The sequence below is a fragment of the Danio aesculapii genome, chromosome 18 (genome assembly GCF_903798145.1).
Source record: "Danio aesculapii chromosome 18, fDanAes4.1, whole genome shotgun sequence".
NCBI classification, from domain to species: domain Eukaryota; kingdom Metazoa; phylum Chordata; class Actinopteri; order Cypriniformes; family Danionidae; genus Danio; species Danio aesculapii.
In genome coordinates, this window is record NC_079452.1 from 25,545,043 (window position 1) to 25,563,889 (window position 18,847).

At 38.9% G+C, this 18,847-nt stretch overlaps 1 protein-coding gene across 1 annotated transcript in view; it reads right to left on the minus strand.

The window, feature by feature from the left end:
• Nucleotides 1-2,219: 2,219 nt before the first annotated feature.
• nptnb (neuroplastin b) overlaps nt 2,220-18,847 on the minus strand; it is a 168,406-nt gene continuing 151,778 nt past the window's right edge. Inside the window, 3 exon segments of the mRNA XM_056479002.1 lie at nt 2,220-3,292; nt 3,368-3,458; nt 12,657-12,678. Of these exon segments, the coding sequence (XP_056334977.1) occupies nt 3,398-3,458; nt 12,657-12,678 (83 nt within the window). The 3' untranslated portion in view covers nt 2,220-3,292; nt 3,368-3,397.

The window sequence follows — 18,847 nt, forward strand, 5'->3', positions numbered from 1 at the left end:
ATGATGTCTTCCTCTTCAGCTGTTCCTGGGCGAGCGTGAGCTGTGTTTGCCTATGGCGTATCATCAGAGCTCGCTGCCCTCTGGAGACCTGGAGGCTCTACTGCGCCTCTGTCTGCTCGATTCTGCCTTTCCAGCATTCGTAGAGGAGGTCGAGAAAAAGCTGAAGGAGATCATGCAGGAGTGAGGTAAAGTCACAATGCATCCTTTTCACGCTGATGATGCATTTAATGGCATCATAATTCTGTAAAAAATGTTAATGTCTTGATTATTTTTAAATTATGTACATTTATAAAGCTATAATTTGTATTATATCATTGTTGCATCAAATTTCAAAAAATTAATTACCGTTTAGAGGTGTTTCTAATGCAGCGTCTATTGGGGCAGGACAGTAAATTTGACATTATCCACTCTTCTGGCTGCTGTTATCAGTCTCACACTACTTTTTGCCTTGAAAAGTGGTGAAAGTTTATCTTTGATTATTTAAGCAAATAGGAATACAAAATATTATGTGTGGTGCTCCTATTATTATGAATAGTCATAAGCTTCTTAACCCTTGTGTATTGTTCAAATTAACATACAAATTAACTCCTCTTTCATTAGGTTGCTGGCTTATAACGGTATTAGTTTTAATTGATATAATGCTAAATAAAACATACATATTAGATAAAAATCTAAAAAGAAAACAAAAATCGAACTTGCAAAAAATGCAAAAACCTAACAAAAACATAAGCTAAATTAAATTAGCATTTCTTTTTATATTTTTTTAAATAAAATTTAAAATAATAATAATAATAGTACAATTTAAAATAATAATACAAATAAATATATTAAATAGAGAGAAAATAATAGAACATTATTACAATTTTAAATACAATATACACTCATCGGCCACTTTATTAGGTTTCCACCTGCTCGTTAACACAAATTTCTAATCAGCCAATCATATCGCAGCAACTCAATGCCTTTAGGCATGTAGTCATGGTCAAGACGATCTGCTGCAGTTCAAAGCGAGCATCAGAATGGGGAAGAAAGGGGATTTAAGTGACTGAACGTGGCATGGTTGTTGGTGCCAGACGGGCTGGTCTGAGTATTTCAGAAACTGCTGATCTACTGGGATTTTCACGTACAACTATCTCTAGGGTTTACAGAGAATGGTCCGACAAAGAAGAAATATCCAGTGAGCGGCAGTTCTGTGGGCGCAAATGCCTTGTTGATGCCGGAGGTCAGAGGAGAATGGCCAGTCTGGTTCCAGCTGATAGAAAGGCAGCAGTAACTCAAATAAGCACTCGTTACAACCGAGGTCTGCAGAAGAGCATCTCTGAACACACAACACGTCCAACCTTGAGGCGGATGGGCTACAGCAGCAGAAGACCACACCGGGTGCCGCTCCTGTCAGTTAAGAACAGGAAACTGAGGCTACAATTCACACAGGCTCACCAAATAGAAGGGCAATAGAAGATTGGAGAAACGCTGCCTGGTCTGATGAGTCTCCATTTCTGCTGCCACATTCAGATGCTCGGCTCAGAATTTGACCTCAACAACATGAAAGCATGGATCTATCCTGCCTTGTATCAGCGGTTCAGGCTGCTGGTGGTGGTGTAATGGTGTGGGGGAGATTTTCTTGGCACACTTTGGGTCCTTTAGTACCAATTAAGCATGGTGTCAACATCACAGCCTACCTGAGTATTGTTGCTGACCATGTCCATCCCTTAATGACCACAGTGTCTTCTGATGGCTACTTCCAGCAGGATAATGCACCATGTCATAAAGCGCAAATCATCTCAGACTGGTTTCTTGAACATGACAGTTCACTGTACTCAAATGGCCTCCACAGTCCCCAGAGCTCAATCCAATAGAGCACCTTTGGGATGTGATGGAACGGGAGATTGGCATCATGGATGTGCAGCCAACAAATCTGCAGCAACTGCGTGATGCTATCATGTCAATATAGAGCAAAACCTCTAAGGAAAAAGGGGGTCCAACCTGGTACACATAAGGTGTATCTAATATAGTGGCCAGTAATTGTAAATCTAGGACAACACTACTCAAAATGCCAAGTCACACAAACTTTACAGGTTGTCCCATAGGAACAACTTTATGGATGACTTTAGTAAAACGTTCAGCAGCTTAAATGAGAGATGGCGATTACAGGATTCATTTACGAAGGACCATTTTAAACAGGCCACGTTGATTCAGAAAAACACACACACACACTGAAGTATTTTGGAACCTTTATTTTGAAAAAGGAAACAATTGGTTTCACATAGTTTGTAATGGCTTTAGCTCCACCCACTTCCTCCCATGTATGTTGGTCCATTGTCAGGTTGACACACACACACTGTATTGATCAGGAGTTGACATGCAACTACAGCAGTGCATTTCAAATGCGAAGCACCCTTAACTCACTGTCCCGTTAAAGCTTTTATTCTCTGAAATTAAACAAACCCGCCCCAACTTACAATTGTCAGTAGGTCTATATGAATACATATTGCATAGGATTATAGCCATGCTGTACAAGAATCATCTCTTCTCTAAAAAGAAATAGGACATTTTTATTTATTAAAAAAAAGAAAGATATATATATATATACTCTGTTGCTTTTTACAGATGCTATCGTAATATTGGAACACTTACAGCACCACATGTACAAGACGTCTAAATAACTCTAGAAAATAAATGTTACATATATCCATTTCATTTAATACAATATCAGCTTTAAGATTAAATACTGTTCTGCCACTCACAAAGGTTCTTGCATTCTAGTTTAAGACAAAAAACACCTCCTTTTAGTATTGATTTATTGGATGATAAACTGTACAAAGATCTTGACGCATCCTTACTTTTTTTTTTTATCCATTTAAATTTCTTTAAAAACACACACACTCTCTCTCTCTCACACACACACACATAAACAGACACACGGGCTATTTATTTGGATGCAACGCCATCTAAAGTAACAATAGAAAACGATATCTGAATCTTATTAGATTATGTTATTGCATGCATTCGAGACAACATGTAGATATGAAAAAGAATTAGTGCAGCAGGAGGGCATGATAAAAGAAAGATATGCAACGATAACAGCACAGAAACTCATCCTCCCCATCAGCGTCCGCATTCACACACACATCATGAGCCTGAATAAGGCAAACTTAAGACAGTCTTTATTGTAGGTTTGTGCCAGTGTAATGCTGTGGTTATTGTTGTTTTCTTCACCTCGCGAGGCAGGATTTGCATCTCCACGAGCGTCTCCTCTCCTTGGACACGTCCGTCAGGATATGCAGTTGGTCATCTGGAAACAGCAGGAGTTTAGACTAGGTTTGCATGGCGGTTTAGAAAAGCAGAACGAGTTAATGTGATTGTAAACCTTCAGCATTGTTCTGTGTTGGTCCATTGGTCAATTGGTGTTCCGCTGTCGGACGTTTTTATCTTTGTGGTTGTTCGTAGAGTTTGTTTTCCTGGTGGACAGATTAATAAAACACACTCATGCATTATAACACTTGAGTCAGCTGAGCTTTAATGCTAACACTTTACAATAAGGTTAGTTAAAGGAGGTTTGTAATGCAAAAATCACTTTTATTAGGGGTTGTGTGTCAGCAGTGTGTGAATATATCCAGCCTCTAATGGGAAACATGTATTTGTTCTAATCAGACTTGATCAAAACAGTCTGCAGGAACACTTTGATTGACATTCTCCTTTTGTACATGTCATTAGAAGGGGAAAGCCCCGCCCACTAGTGCCCATCTCTCCCTCTTTAGCATGAACAGCAGCCCTGAGTGAGAAGCAGCCGTCTGTCCATTAGTGTTTGAGCCGTGCCATTTTTGCCACTGTGTTTTTTTTTATGCAATAAAACTGCAAAAAGACAGAATTGACTTTGTTCATGATAATTACAACAATCACTGGACAATTATCAATACTGCATTGCAGAATAAATAAATATACCTTGACGCAAGATCATATTTTAGATTTTGCATAAAAAAATTACTAATATTTTAATGGCAAATATTCAAAAAATCTAAAAGTAGGGCAAATTTGATCCCAAAATGAAAATTAATAACGTTATATTTTTCATAAAAACATACAAATATTTGAATGGCAATTAACAAGTATCCCAATTCCCCTTTCTCATCACTGCAATGAAAAATAAAATTACAATATTCTAAAAATGCATAAAGATAAAATGTACTTTTTGCACTGTTGATCAACAGACTTGATCAAAACAGTCTGCAGGAACACTTTGATTGACATTCTCCCTTTGTACGTGTCATTAAAATGGGAAAGCCCCACCCACTAGTGCCCATCTCTCCCTCTTTAGCATGAACAGCAGCCCTGAGTGAGAAGCAGTCGTCTGTCCATTAGTGTTTGAGCTGTGCCATTTTTGCCACTGTGTTTTTTTTATGCAATAAAAATGCATAAAGAGAGAATTAACTTTTTTTACTCTTGACTTTGTTCATGATAATTACAACAATCACTGGACAATTATCAATACTGCATTTGCAGAATAAATAAATATACCTTGACGCAAGATCATATTTATACTTTTGCATAAAAAAAATACTAATATTTTAATGGCAAATATTCAAAAAATCAAAAAGTAGGGCAAATTTGATCCCAAAATGAAGAATAATAACATTATATTTTTCATAAAAACATACAAATATTTAATGGCAATTAACAAGTATCCCAATTCCCCTTTCTCATTACTGCAATGAAAAATAAAATTACAATATTCTAGAAATAAAATAAAAATGCATAAAGATAAAATGTACTTTGTGCACTGTTGACTTTGTTCCTGACAATTACAGCAATCACTGGCCAATTATCAATACTGCAATAAATAGATCAATAAATAAGGAGTTTTTTTAATGCAAAAATCACTTTTATTAGGGGTTGTGTGTCAGTAGTGTGGAAATATATCCAGCCTCTAATGGGAAACATGTATTTGTTCTAATCAGACTTGATAAAAATAGTCTGCAGGAACACTTTGATTGACATTCTCCTTTTGTACGTGTCATCAGAGGAAGAAAGCCCCGCCCACAAGTGACCATCTCTCCCTCTTTAGCATGAACAGCAGCCCTGAATCAGAAATCAGAATCAGAATCCTGTTGCACTGTAGAAGCTCTGTCACGAAAACAAATTCCTTGTATGTGTGAACACACCTGGGAATAAAGCTCTTTCTGATTCTGATTCTGATTATCAATACTGCATTGCAAAATAAATAAATATACCTTGACGCAAGATCATGTTTAAATTTTTGCATAAAAAAAATTACAAATATTTTAATGGCAAATATTCAAAAAATCTAAAAGTAGGGCAAATTTGATCCCAAAATTAAAATTAATAACGTTATATTTTTCATAAAAACATACAAATATTTAAATGGCAATTAACTAGTATCCCAATTCCCCTTTCTCATTACTGCAATGAAAAATAAAATTACAATATTCTAAAAATAAAATAAAAATGCATAAAGATAAAATCTACTTTTTGCACTGTTGACTTTGTTCCTGACAATTACAGCAATCACTGGCCAATTATCAATACTGCAATAAATAGATCTATAAATAAGTTTTTTTTAATGCAAAAATCACTTTTATTAGGGGTTGTGTGTCAGTAGTGTGTGAATATATCCAGCCTCTAATGGGAAACATGTATTTGACCTAATCAGACTTGATCAGAACAGTCTGCAGGAACACTTTGATTGACATTCTCCCTTTGTACGTGTCATCAGAGGAAGAAAGCCCCGCCCACTAGTGCCCATCTCTCCCTCATTAGGATAAACAGCAGCCCTGAGTGAGAAGCAGCCATCTGTCCATTAGCCATTAGAGTGTTTGAGCTGCTGAAGATAATGTCAGCTTAGACTTATGGCCCGTTTCCACTGAGTAATACACTGAAAAAATAGTGTCTGCAAAACTGTTGTAAACAATTTATTTGTGTTGAATTTAAACAAACAAATTAAATTTAAGACAATTCAACTTTATTTGTTTGTTTAAATTCAACCCAAATAATTTGTTTACAACCACTTAACGTAAAAAATTTTAGTAAATCCAAGGAATCATCTTTGAATAATTTTTTTCAGTGTATGGTACGGTTCGCTTTTATGGCCGTTTCCACTGTCAAAAGGTACCTAAAAGCGAACCGTACCACTTTTTGGGTACCCTTTGCAAAGGGTACCTAGCACGGCTAAAAGGGTACCAAAAGGCTGAGCTAGATGCGCAGCTGAACACTATTGGTTTACAGAGATGTGTCACTCACTCGTGCACAAGCCAGAATGAACACAAAGGAAGCACCATGTTTTAAATACACAGCCAAGACATTACACCATAATAATATATACATATAATAAGGAGCCATGGTCGACCAGAGCTCAAGCAAAAAGCCAAGAAGAAGAGCAGAATCTACCCTGTGCCCCAAGTTTTTACAAGCCCGTCTAAAGCACGAGCGGTTTCACTTTCTTGCTTGCACGTCTATATTTGAAATACCTTTTGTACAATACACCTTTATGAACTGGAATTACTCGGAGTTACTCTCTAACAGAGGCTCACATGTGCTGCTGAAGATTAAAGACACAGATGAGAGGTTTGCTCTGACTAGGCTATATGTTGTGTGTTGTTTTTGAAGCCAAATAAGGGCTAAATGTATGGTGTGTGTAGTTTATCTGTAATTGGTAACATATTAGAGACTGTAAGGGTCTGTATGTGTTCATATATGTTCATTTATTTATTTATTTGATATATTTACAGATGTTACAGTAGGCTATTTCACATCATTGATCTGCAGTTATAATCAAATCATGTTGATAGAAAGGTTAGTAATAAACATTTATACACAAGTATTGATGTGTATGAAGCATCTGTTTTGTGAGAAGAGCTTCTCATATGATATGTAAGTGACCCGTACAGCTTTACTGTAGACATTTCCTCGAGCGAGAATGACGTCATCTGAAACTTTCTGTCATACACCACGCCCACCAATAGGGTATTATTGGTACCCTTTTAGCAGTGGAAACACAAGCCCGATAAAGGTGACCAGTACCGTACCACTCAGTGGAAACGGGCCATAAAGATTATTGCAAATTTTTCATCTGTAATTTTCGCATGTTGAAAAATAAATTCAACCTCACGTTGTGTCAGTCGTACTAACACACTGCCTCCAAAAATGTGTCAGTCATAAAAAATTCAAACCGGGTTCGATTTATTTATTTTTTCCTTCATTTTTCACATCATAAAAAGCGCTTTGAGAGGTGTTTTGAGAATTCAGAGCCACCATACAAGCCAAAGACAAAATACAAAATGGCGTCAACTGAGCCACAGATAACTTTTGGCCCATTTCCACTGAGTGGTACAGTATGGTGAAGGTCAACTTTATCAGGCTTGTGTTTCCACTGTCAAAAGGGTACAAATGGTGCGCGTGTATGACAGAATGTTTCAGTCGACGTCATTCTCGCTCTAGGAAATGTCTACAGTAAAGCTGTACAGGTCGCTCACATATCATATGAGAAGCACTTCTCACAACACAGATGCTTCATACACATAAATACTGTATAAATGTTCATTACTAACTTTTCAATGAACATGAGTTGATTATAACTGCAGATCAAAGACAGTGTGAAACAGCCTACTGTAACGTCTGTAATTATATAAGATAAATTAATAAATGCAACATATATGAACACATACAGACCCTTACAGTCTCTGATATGTTATCAATTATATAATAACTACACACACCATACATTTAGGCCCAATCCCAATTCTACCCCTCAGCCCTTACCCCTACCCCTCGTTTTACGCATGTTCACGCCAAGGGGTAGGGGGGTCCCAATTCTTTTTATCTTGAAGGCGTAGGGCTAAGGGGAAGGGGTGAAAATTTCCCAGAATACACCAGCCACAACGACAGTATTGCTGAACCCAGAAGTAAGGAGATCAACAAATTTGTAATTTTTATCATTATTACGAATTTTTGCGACAAACAAGCACATGTTTTAATATATTCATAACCGCCTTTATGTTTTAACGTCATGCTTTTAAAAAAAACGCTAAAAAACCCGCTAAATTCTGCGATCTATAATCCATAATCATAAACAACTCCTGTACAGCAGTCCCACAACATTCTGACACTGAATGAAACTGGAATACCCTGTCAGTCTAGCCAGTCTAGTGGCTGAGAATGAGCTGTTTACAGTGTCTGCTATAATGTTAGTGTTGTTTTGTGTGTTTATATAGATGAATATGTTATGATCTTATTGCTACATTATATCATTATGATAACATGATATATGCCTTCAGTGATTTCCTGAAGATAAATACCAAAAAATATCACAACTGGAATAACTACAGCAGTCGCCATCGGTGATCTCATATGAAGCAAGAGATCGAGATGACATATGATGATGTGTGCAGGTGCTGTAGTGCTGTTCCAATTCTTAGAGGTAAATTTTGAAGCCCTTCCCCTTATCCCACGGTTGTAAGGGCCAAGGGGAAGGGGTAGGGGTACAAAAATAGAATTAGTATTGGGCCTTAGTCGTTATTTGGCTTCAAAAACAACACGCAACATATAGCCCACAGTCAGTGCAAACCTCTCATCTGTGTCTGTAATCTTCAGCAGCACGTGTAGCCTCTGTTAGACAGTAATTCAGTCATTCCCAGTTCATAATAGTCCAGAAGGTGATGATAATAGTTAATCATGGCAGTTTGTTCCTTTGTTTTTTCGCGCTTCACTCTCGCGTTTGTCCATTTCTGAATGGATTGGATGTCAGAAGCGCTTCAATAATCATGCTCACGTTATTATCATCAGCTCAAGAAGTTCCTTATTACAAAAATAGACACGCACACGAGAAAGCGAAACTGCTCGCGCTTTAGACGGCCTTGTAAACAACTACGGGGCACAGTGTAGATTCTGCTCTTCTTCTTGCCGACAAGGTTTGTTTGAGCTCGGCTCATTATCATATGTATATATTATTACGGTGTAATGTCTCGACTGTGTAGTTAAAAATGGCGCTTCCTTTGTTTTCATTCTCCTGGCTTGTGCACGAGCTAGTGATGTATCTCTGTAAACCAATAGCGTTCAGCTGTGTGTCTCGCTTTGCCTTTTGGTACCCTTTTGTCATGCTGGGTACCTTCCGAAAGGGTACCCAAAAAGTGGTATGGTACGGTTTGCTTTTGGTACCTTTTGACCATGGAAACGGCCATAAAAGCATACCGAACCATAGCGAACCATACAGTACCGTACCACTCAATAAAAACGGGCCATTTGTGACAAACACAGTGCATAATATAAGACAGAACGTGGCTGACAGTTGAAAACCCATATGCTGCATTCAGTGACTGGCACACCTCTCAACTGCTGCTGTTTGGGGTGTGTGTGTTTCTCTGTGTGTGTGTGTGTGTCTATACATTTGACATGCTGTCCATAGACATTATAATAGAAAAAGACCTCATGGTCAGTTTCAGTCTGATGCTCTGATATGTCAACGCGGCTGGCATCTATTATAATGTCTATGGTGCTGCCAGTCTCTGTTCTGGATTTGTTTACGTACGTAATATGTGAAGTATCACAAGCAATGTCAAAATTCACAGTGTCACATTTCATTTTGTTTACTCAAGACATTTTAATTACAAATGCAGTTGTAAATTCTCCATTTATATTGATAAGAAATCCCAGATTTCCAATAAAGACATTATCTAGATTTATTTTTAAAAATCTATAATTGTTGTGCATTTTATAAGGTCACTAAAAATTGTTCTACTTAAAATAGTTCATATAAAAATACTAAATTCATTAATGTTGCATTAATTAACATTCGTGTAATATTTGTCAAAATTCCACTGATTTCCTGAAATAAACTTTGCATTTCAGGATAATCCAGCGCAGCTCTTGTTAAGAAGGAGAACCAACCCAGGCTCATTCTGATTGCGTACCACTAGCTACATTTCTGGAGAGCTCCAAATACGCCCCAGGAGCTACGTTTTTTGCCGTTTTTGTATTCACGAATCCACCAGATGCCGTTGGTTACGCGTTTTCAGATCTCAAATTTCACTCGTGAGTGACATTCGCGCCTGCTGTTCTTGCGTAACTCCACCAGAGGGTGCTGTCGACTGACTGACTGACCCACCCTCCTCCTTCCCTAAACCCAACCGACAGTGTTTTCAAAAGCACAGATTGACCCGATCACCTCCTTTCCTAAGCCTAACCGATAGTGTTTTCTAAAAGCTCAGATTGACCCAATCACCTCCTTTCCTAAGCCCAACCGATAGTGTTTTCTAAAAGCTCAGATTGACCCGATCACCTCCTTTCCTAAGCCTAACCGATAGTGTTTTCTAAAAGCTCAGATTGACCCAATCACCTCCATTCTTAAGCCCAACCGATAGTCTTTTCAAAAGCTCAGATTGACCCAATCACCTCCTTTCCTAAGCCCAACCGATAGTGTTTTCAAAAGCTCAGATTGACCCAATCACCTCCTTTCCTAAGCCCAACCGATAGTGTTTTCAAATGCACAGATTGACCCAATCACCTCCTTTCCTAAGCCCAACCGATAGTGTTTTCTAAAAGCTCAGATTGACCCAAGCACCTCCTTTCCTAAGCCCAACTGATAGTGTTTTCAAAAGCTCAGATTGACCCAATCACCTCCTTTCCTAAGCCCAACCGATAGTGTTTTCTAAAAGCTCAGATTGACCCAATCACCTCCTTTCCTAAGCCTAACCGATAGTGTTTTCTAAAAGCTCAGATTGACCCAATCACCTCCTTTCCTAAGCCTAACCGATAGTGTTTTCAAATGCTCAGATTGACCCAATCACCTCCTTTCCTAAGCCCAACCGATAGTGTTTTCTAAAAGCTCAGATTGACCCAATCACCTCCTTTCCTAAGCCCAACCGATAGTGTTTTCAAAAGCTCAGATTGACCCAATCACCTCCTTTCCTAAGCCTAACCGATAGTGTTTTCTAAAGCTCAGATTGACCCAATCACCTCCTTTCCTAAGCCCAACCGATAGTGTTTTCAAAGCTCAGATTGACCCAATCACCTCCTTTCCTAGCCTAACCGATAGTGTTTTCAAAAGCTCAGATTGACCCAATCACCTCCTTTCCTAAGCCCAACCGATAGTGTTTTCTAAAAGCTCAGATTGACCCAATCACCTCCTTTCCTAAGCCCAACCGATAGTGTTTTCAAAAGCTCAGATTGACCCAATCACCTCCTTTCCTAAGCCCAACCGATAGTGTTTTCAAAAGCTCAGATTGACCCAATCACCTCCTTTCCTAAGCTTAACCGATAGTGTTTTCAAAAGCTCAGATTGACCCAATCACCTCCTTTCCTAAGCCCAACCGATAGTGTTTTCTAAAAGCTCAGATTGACCCAATCACCTCCTTTCCTAAGCCCAACCGATAGTGTTTTCAAAGCTCAGATTGACCCAATCACCTCCTTTCCTAAGCCCAACCGATAGTGTTTTCAAAAGCTCAGATTGACCCAATCACCTCCTTTCCTAAGCCAACCGATAGTGTTTTCTAAAGCTCAGATTGACCCAATCACCTCCTTTCCTAAGCCCAACCGATAGTGTTTTCTAAAAGCTCAGATTGACCCAATCACCTCCTTTCCTAAGCCTAACCGATAGTGTTTTCTAAAAGCTCAGATTGACCCAATCACCTCCTTTCCTAAGCCCAACCGATAGTGTTTTCTAAAAGCTCAGATTGACCCAATCACCTCCTTTCCTAAGCCCAACCGATAGTGTTTTCTAAAAGCTCAGATTGACCCAATCACCTCCTTTCCTAAGCCCAACTGATAGTGTTTTCAAAAGCTCAGATTGACCCAATCACCTCCTTTCCTAAGCCCAACCGATAGTGTTTTCAAAAGCTCAGATTGACCCAATCACCTCCTTTCCTAAGCCCAACCGATAGTGTTTCAAAAGCTCAGATTGACCCAATCCCCCTCCTTTCCTAAGCCTAACCGATAGTGTTTTCAACAAGACCTCAGATGACCAATCACCTCCTTTCCTAAGCCAACCGATAGTGTTTTCTAAAAGCTCAGATTGACCCAATCACCTCCTTTCCTAAGCCCAACCGATAGTGTTTTCAAAAGCTCAGATTGACCCAATCACCTCCTTTCCTAAGCCCAACCGATAGTGTTTTCAAAAGCAATCCAGAAAAAGAAAAGTCCTCACCTGATTTTTTACCATGTTTTCAAATTTACCACGTTCTCACCCAGTTATTTACTTGTTTATTTTTTATTTTTTTGGCTTCTGTTATTGTCCTACATGCTTTCTGGAACTGTTCTTCTCCAGACTGGAACTCTGTCGTCGTGGTCAACTCCTCTCTGCACCTCAAGTCTACCAACGTACGTGGCGAGCTACCAGACAAATTGGTAACAGCGGGAAAACCGTCCATACAGAGGTAAGCGGTCAGCTGATAGCATGTAAAGGAACTGCGCCATACCATCCCGTAGCGTTCATTTTAAAGATGAAATGCAGCCATACGTACCTTTGGCTACATAATTCACGCTCTTCAGAAATGTACATAGGGCTACATGTTCAGAATGAGCCTGTGTTGGTTTAATAAATGCTCTACACTTATTGTTCACACTTAGATCACATTAGTAAATACATGTAACTAATGAAGCCTTAGTGTAAAGTGTGACCTTTTTAATAAACTCTAGAGTTGTGTTCTTACATTGTTGTGATGGGTTCATCATCTTCATCAGCAGCAGCAGCAGCAGCATCGACATGCAAGAGAAAAAACATGCAAGAAATGAAAGACACATTCAACTTCCGCTTCTGTTTACTCGAGTTATAGTTGCGTGTAAGACAAAAGCAGATGATAAACGTTCAGTTATTTCACTCTAAATGCTTATTGGTTTATGATCACTAAAAATTCTTCATTCTTCAAATCATTTTAAAAATCTGAAAGTATAAAATAAATAATAAAAGTTCAGTTTTATTTAAAAAGGGTAAAACTAACTACACACATTAAAGTTGTATTAAAGGGCACCAATGGTGAAAAATCTACTTTCAAGTTGTTTGAACAGACATGTGTGTAGGTATGGTGTATTGACCGTCATATTGGGGTGAAATAAACACACCCAGTCCTTTTTATTTTTAATTTAACAACATAAAAACGGTGGACCAATTGGAGCGGTTTTGAGAAAGACCGCAACTCGACGTTGGAGTGCCCCCCCCCCACCAATATTGATTAACAGGCGCGCATCACCATATTCTCAGTTTGTTGTTTCGCGTCCGCCATTTTCAGTGTGAGTCAAAGCAATGTCACCAAAGAAACACCCTTGCTCTATTTTTGGATATAAGGCTTATTGGGCTCAACACAAGAGCCTTCATCGTCTTCCTGCAGATGAGCAACAGAGATTTTACATTTAGCGGCCATTTGTGCTGAACACGCAGTGAATGTAACGTATCGAGATTCGGGCCATTAAAAACAGCTGATCCACCGAGTCTTTCAGAACTCTCTCCAAAAACACTTGACTGATCTCGGCTCAACATTCACCACATGATCGCTCTTATCGCCACCATTGTTTGTAACTAGAGGTGTGAACCTATACTGGTCTCACAGTTCAATTCCATATTTCGGTGCACCACGGTGCATTGACGATGCTTTCCGTACACAGTGTATTATTTTGAGGGGTGGCTATAACAAGCTGTCTGTATAAACACACACACACATGGACACACAGCACCACACTGTCTCTCATTCACACATATGCATAAACATAGACACCACCAAGCACACACACGCCACGCACGCATGCTTCTCGCTCGCTCGGGAGCGATATTGTGAGGCCGCGCACTCCTGTTAAAATTACACCAGAGTTACCGACCGCTGCCGCGCTTTATTCTGAAATTTATTCCCGCGCCGAAATCTCTTCGGGTCCCACGACAATGCACAGGTACAGCCGCGGGAATGCATACAGCCGAGAGGAAAAGAGAGGGGAGGAAGAGTCACGCCAGCAGGTGAAATGGGCCACAGTGAGAGAGAGAGAGAGAAATGGAGTACTCTCATTCCCTCAATCGCTGAGAAATAGGGGCTTCTGCTGTAAGTGCCAGTGAAAGACTTTCCAGAAAACACACACACAGTCAAATTTTTAAGTAGTTGGCGCCTGTAGTGTTGTAAATACCCGCGCTCGCCTCCCTCGCGACAGAGCGCATTTGAGGTAAATGACGTCAGTACATAACCGGTTATGATTATTACTGAACTGATACCGAATTGTCCGCGTCTCCATCACGGTGCACCGAAGAAACAATTAATTTTGACACCCCTATTTGTAACTTTAGCTGAGTTTACAAACATGTACTTTTCATTGTGTCTTCCTTAAACTTCAGCTGTTTGCATTTCCCGCGGTCACAGAAGCTTCCTGGCATCTCAACTAGGTGCTGCTGGAAAGTGTGAGCTCGTTGCCTCGTGTGCGCGTCCCTACACTGGAAATAACGAACTTGCCTTAGTTATAGTCTCAGTCAAAGTTAATCCAGTGTGCGTGGTTATTAATCTCAGTGTACAGACTCAGAACTTTAAACTAACACACAGTTGGCATTACTTTATTTATGATTAATTAACCGTGACAAATTAAAGCACGGTTATTAGTGAAACCGGTTAATCATTACATCCCTATATGGGTGACGCAAACATCGTTACTGATCGCCTGTAAAACTATACAAAGACACAACTGATTTTGTAGCTACCACTCTGACTTACTCTGGCACATTAGGAATATTGATTCCTCAACAGTACTCTCTGCTTGGTGTGTGTCCGGGTCGTACATGTACAGCTGAATGCTGGTCCTCTCACTCATGTTGCTTCTCTCTGTCTGCCTGTCTGTTGCCTTACACAAAGCGAGGGAGCTCTTGGCTCCGCCCTCTTGTTAAGTTGGGCGGGAAGTCGAAACTAATTTTCATATGAAGCAACACACCCCTAAAACGGCTGCCTGTGGACACGCCCCCAACATGACACTTTAACACATTATTATAAAACAATCTGAATTGTGTTTTAAACTGAACCTGAACGGGCACACTCAGACGAACCATAATATTAATATTAAATCATAGAAAAGGGGTAAACTATGTGCCCTTTAATTAACATTAGGGTGACACGGTGGCTCAATAGCCGCATTTCCACTATCGGGCCAGTGCGAGCCAGGGCTTTAATCGGGCCAGGCCGGGCCAATAGCCCGGGAGGTTGAGAAATGAGGCCGAAATCATGTCGCGTTTCCACTGTCAGGCTAGTTGCTCGCAGCGCGTCACGCAAACACTGCCCCCAGAACGTCCCCCGAATCAAACGTCACACAACCCGTCACACAACCCGCCCACTTCAGCAGGAACAAAAAACTCAAATTATAACCACAAACACAACCTGGCATCACTACGAGAGCTGGAAGATGGAGAACACCGAAGCGATTGCTTTTTTACTGTGTGTGGTCTGTTGGTGTAAGGCCAGACAGCGATGTACGATGTACTTGATAACGTCCTCATTTCTGCAAACGCCGTCTATTTGCCTCTGAACATTTTCCTCGGCCCAAATGTTCAGAAGAGCCCTGGTGTCCTCATTTGACCAGTACTGTCTGCTATCCATTTTTTCTTCTTCTTAGTGAGTTGATCAAGCGCGATAGCAAAACAAATGTAAGGGAAGAAAGCATCTTGTCTCCTCTTTACCTGACAGGAAAACTCCGCCTTTGTACGTAACCCCGCCCCGAAGCCCCAGTTGGCCCTCCTTGGCCCAAGGTATTCAGCGGGCCGAAAAAGGCCGGACGCTGGCCCCAAGGAAGCCCCGCTTTGGCCCGATTACGCCCCGGAAGTGATAGTGGAAACACGACTGGCCTTGGCTCGCCCTGGCTCGCTCGCTTAAGGCGCGATAGTGGAAACGCGGCTATTGTTTAACACTGTGGCCTCACAGCCATAAAGTCGCTGGTTTGAGTTTTTAGTGCAGGGATGTCCAAACTCGGTGGAGGGCCGCTGTCCTAAAGAGTTTAGCTCCAACCCTAATCAAACACACCTGAACCGGCTAATCAAGCTCTTACTAGGTATACTAGAAACTTCCTGGCAGGTGTGTTGAAGCTAGTTGGAGCTAAACTCAGCAGGACACCGGCCCTCCAGGACCGAGTTTGGACACCCCTGGATTAGTGTATCCTAAATATTTAGTGTATCTTCTTTTTCATCCTATTTGTGATCGTATTTCCTAAAACTGTGTCCTCCATCCTCCTCCTGCTGTTAACACTGATCAGTGCTGAAATGTGAACTCAAACTCTGACTGCCTCCTCTAGAGGTGTAGAGACGGCGGCGCTGCTGGAAATATGAAATGCTGGCACGAGGATTTCAGCTGTAACCTGCGTCACAGCATTACGTCCATCTCTGATTCTGTTGATAAGACTGTGGGCAGATATAATCTACCTTAATCTAGCACAGCCTCCCATCCTTCCCTCTCCTGGGACAAATCCTGCCCAAACCACAAAACAGAACACGCTGTTCATGCACGCCAGCTCCACATCTCTGTAAAACACTCTGTAGAGCCAGTCAACATGAACTCTCTGTACTGTATAGCTGTGCACATCGTCTTATGATGCTCATTTCAGTCTGTAGGATGGTGTGTGTGTGTGTGTGTGTGTGTGTGTGTGTGTGTGTGTGTGTGTGTGTGTGTGTGTGTGTGTGTGTGTGTGTGTGTAACAGTACTGGGAGTATATTTTAAACAAATTTTATCCTAAAATGGAAAATAATAATGTTATATTTTGCATTAAAAAAAGGACAAAGATTTGAATGACCATTAACTAATATTTACCAATGCTCAATACTGCAGTGAAAAGTAAAATGACTTCACGCTTTAGATGTCTGAAAAGATGTCAGCCAATCAACGTTAACTCTCTGTAGTGTATATCTGTGCACATCTTATGATGCTCATTTCAGTCAGTAGGATGGTGTGTGCGTGTAACAGCCTGGAATTTATGAGCAGGTCAAGTGGTGATCTCATGAAACCTGTCAAAAGCATATCTGGGTCAAATTTGATCCCAAAATGAAAAATAAAAATGTTATATTTTGCGTGAATAAATTACAAATATTTAAATGTGACTTACCTAATACTTCAGTTACCTAATACTACCTAATACTTATTATCATTACTGCAATGTCAAAATAATAATAATGATAAAAAAATATATATATATATATATATATATATATATATATATATATATATATATATATATATATATATATATATATATATATATATATGACACTTCTATTCTGCTTAAAGTGAACATTTAAGGCTTAACTAGGTTAATTAGGTTAACTAGGCAGGTTAGGGTAATTAGGCACGTTATTGTATAATGATGGTTTGTTCTGAGAACTTATCGAAAAACACATATAGCCTAAAGGGCTAATAATATTGACCTTAAAATGCTGTTTAAAAAATTAAAACTGCTTTTATTTTAGCTGAAATAAAACAAATAAGACTTTCTCCAGAAGAAAAAATATTATCAGACATACTGTGAAAATTTCCTTGCTCTGTTAAACATCATTTGGGAAATATTTAAAGAAAAAAATAGATTCTAGGGGGGCTATTAATGCTGACTACAACTGTATATGTGTGTATATATATATATATATATATATATATATATATAGATATTAATATTAAGATATATATATATACACAGTTGAAGTCAGAATTATTAGCTCCCCTGTTTATTTTTTCTCCCAATTTCTGATTAGTGGAGAGCAGATTTCTTCAACACATTTCTAATCATAATAGTTTTAATAACTCATCTCTAATAACGATTTATTTTCTCTTTGTCATGATGACAGTAAATAATATTAGACTAGATATTCTTCAAGACACTTCTATACAGCTTAAAGTGACATTTAAAGGCTTAACTAGGTTAATTAGGTTAACTAGGCAGGTTAGGGTAATTAGGCAAGTTATTGTATAATGATGGTTTGTTCTGTAGACTATCGAAAACAAAGCTTAAAGGGGCTAATAATATTGACCTTAAAATGGCTTTGAAAAATTAAAAACTGCTTTTATTCTAGCCGAAATAAAATAAATAAGACTTTCTCCAGAAGAAAAAATATTATCAGATATACTGTGAACATTTCCTCAATCTGTTAACATCATATATATGGCTTTTTTTATCTTTCCTGTATTGTATTGTGACAATTATCACAACAAGATCTCTTCAATTTGCATGCACATGAGCACATTTTATTATTACCTTATATACAGTTTCTCCCCATTACTGCAGTGAAAAACTGCAACACTGCAATATTCCCTCACTGTGGCACTAGTGTAATTGCCACTATTACATTTGTTTTTATTTTTTTGCAATAGAAAACTGCATAAAGATAGAATTGACTTTTTGCACTCTTGACTTTGTTGATGATAATTACAACAATCACCGGCCAATTATTAATACAGCATTGCAAAATAAATCAATAAATAAAAATAATAGAAAATAAAGTTTATATTCTATACCTTGATGCAAGATAATATTTAATATTTTGCATTTAAAAAAATGACATATTTAAATTGCAATTAACTATTACTTCGCGGTTCTCATTGTGGCAATAAAAAACATAAAATAAATGATCAATTAAATTATAAATTGTTAATTTTTTTCTGTTTTGTATAGTGACATTATTTTCACAACAAGAACTCCTCAATTCTCATGCATATAAGCTAAATTATTTAGCATTAGCATAATATATGATATTTCTCCCCAGTTACCATTACAGCAATGGAAAACAAAATGACAATATTTTTTTCCTACTGTGACACTATTGCCATGACAGTTAACAATAATGAACAATTCCCAAACATTAAAAAGATAAAGAAAATGTAAAATGGCTGCACGGTGGCTCTGTGGCCGC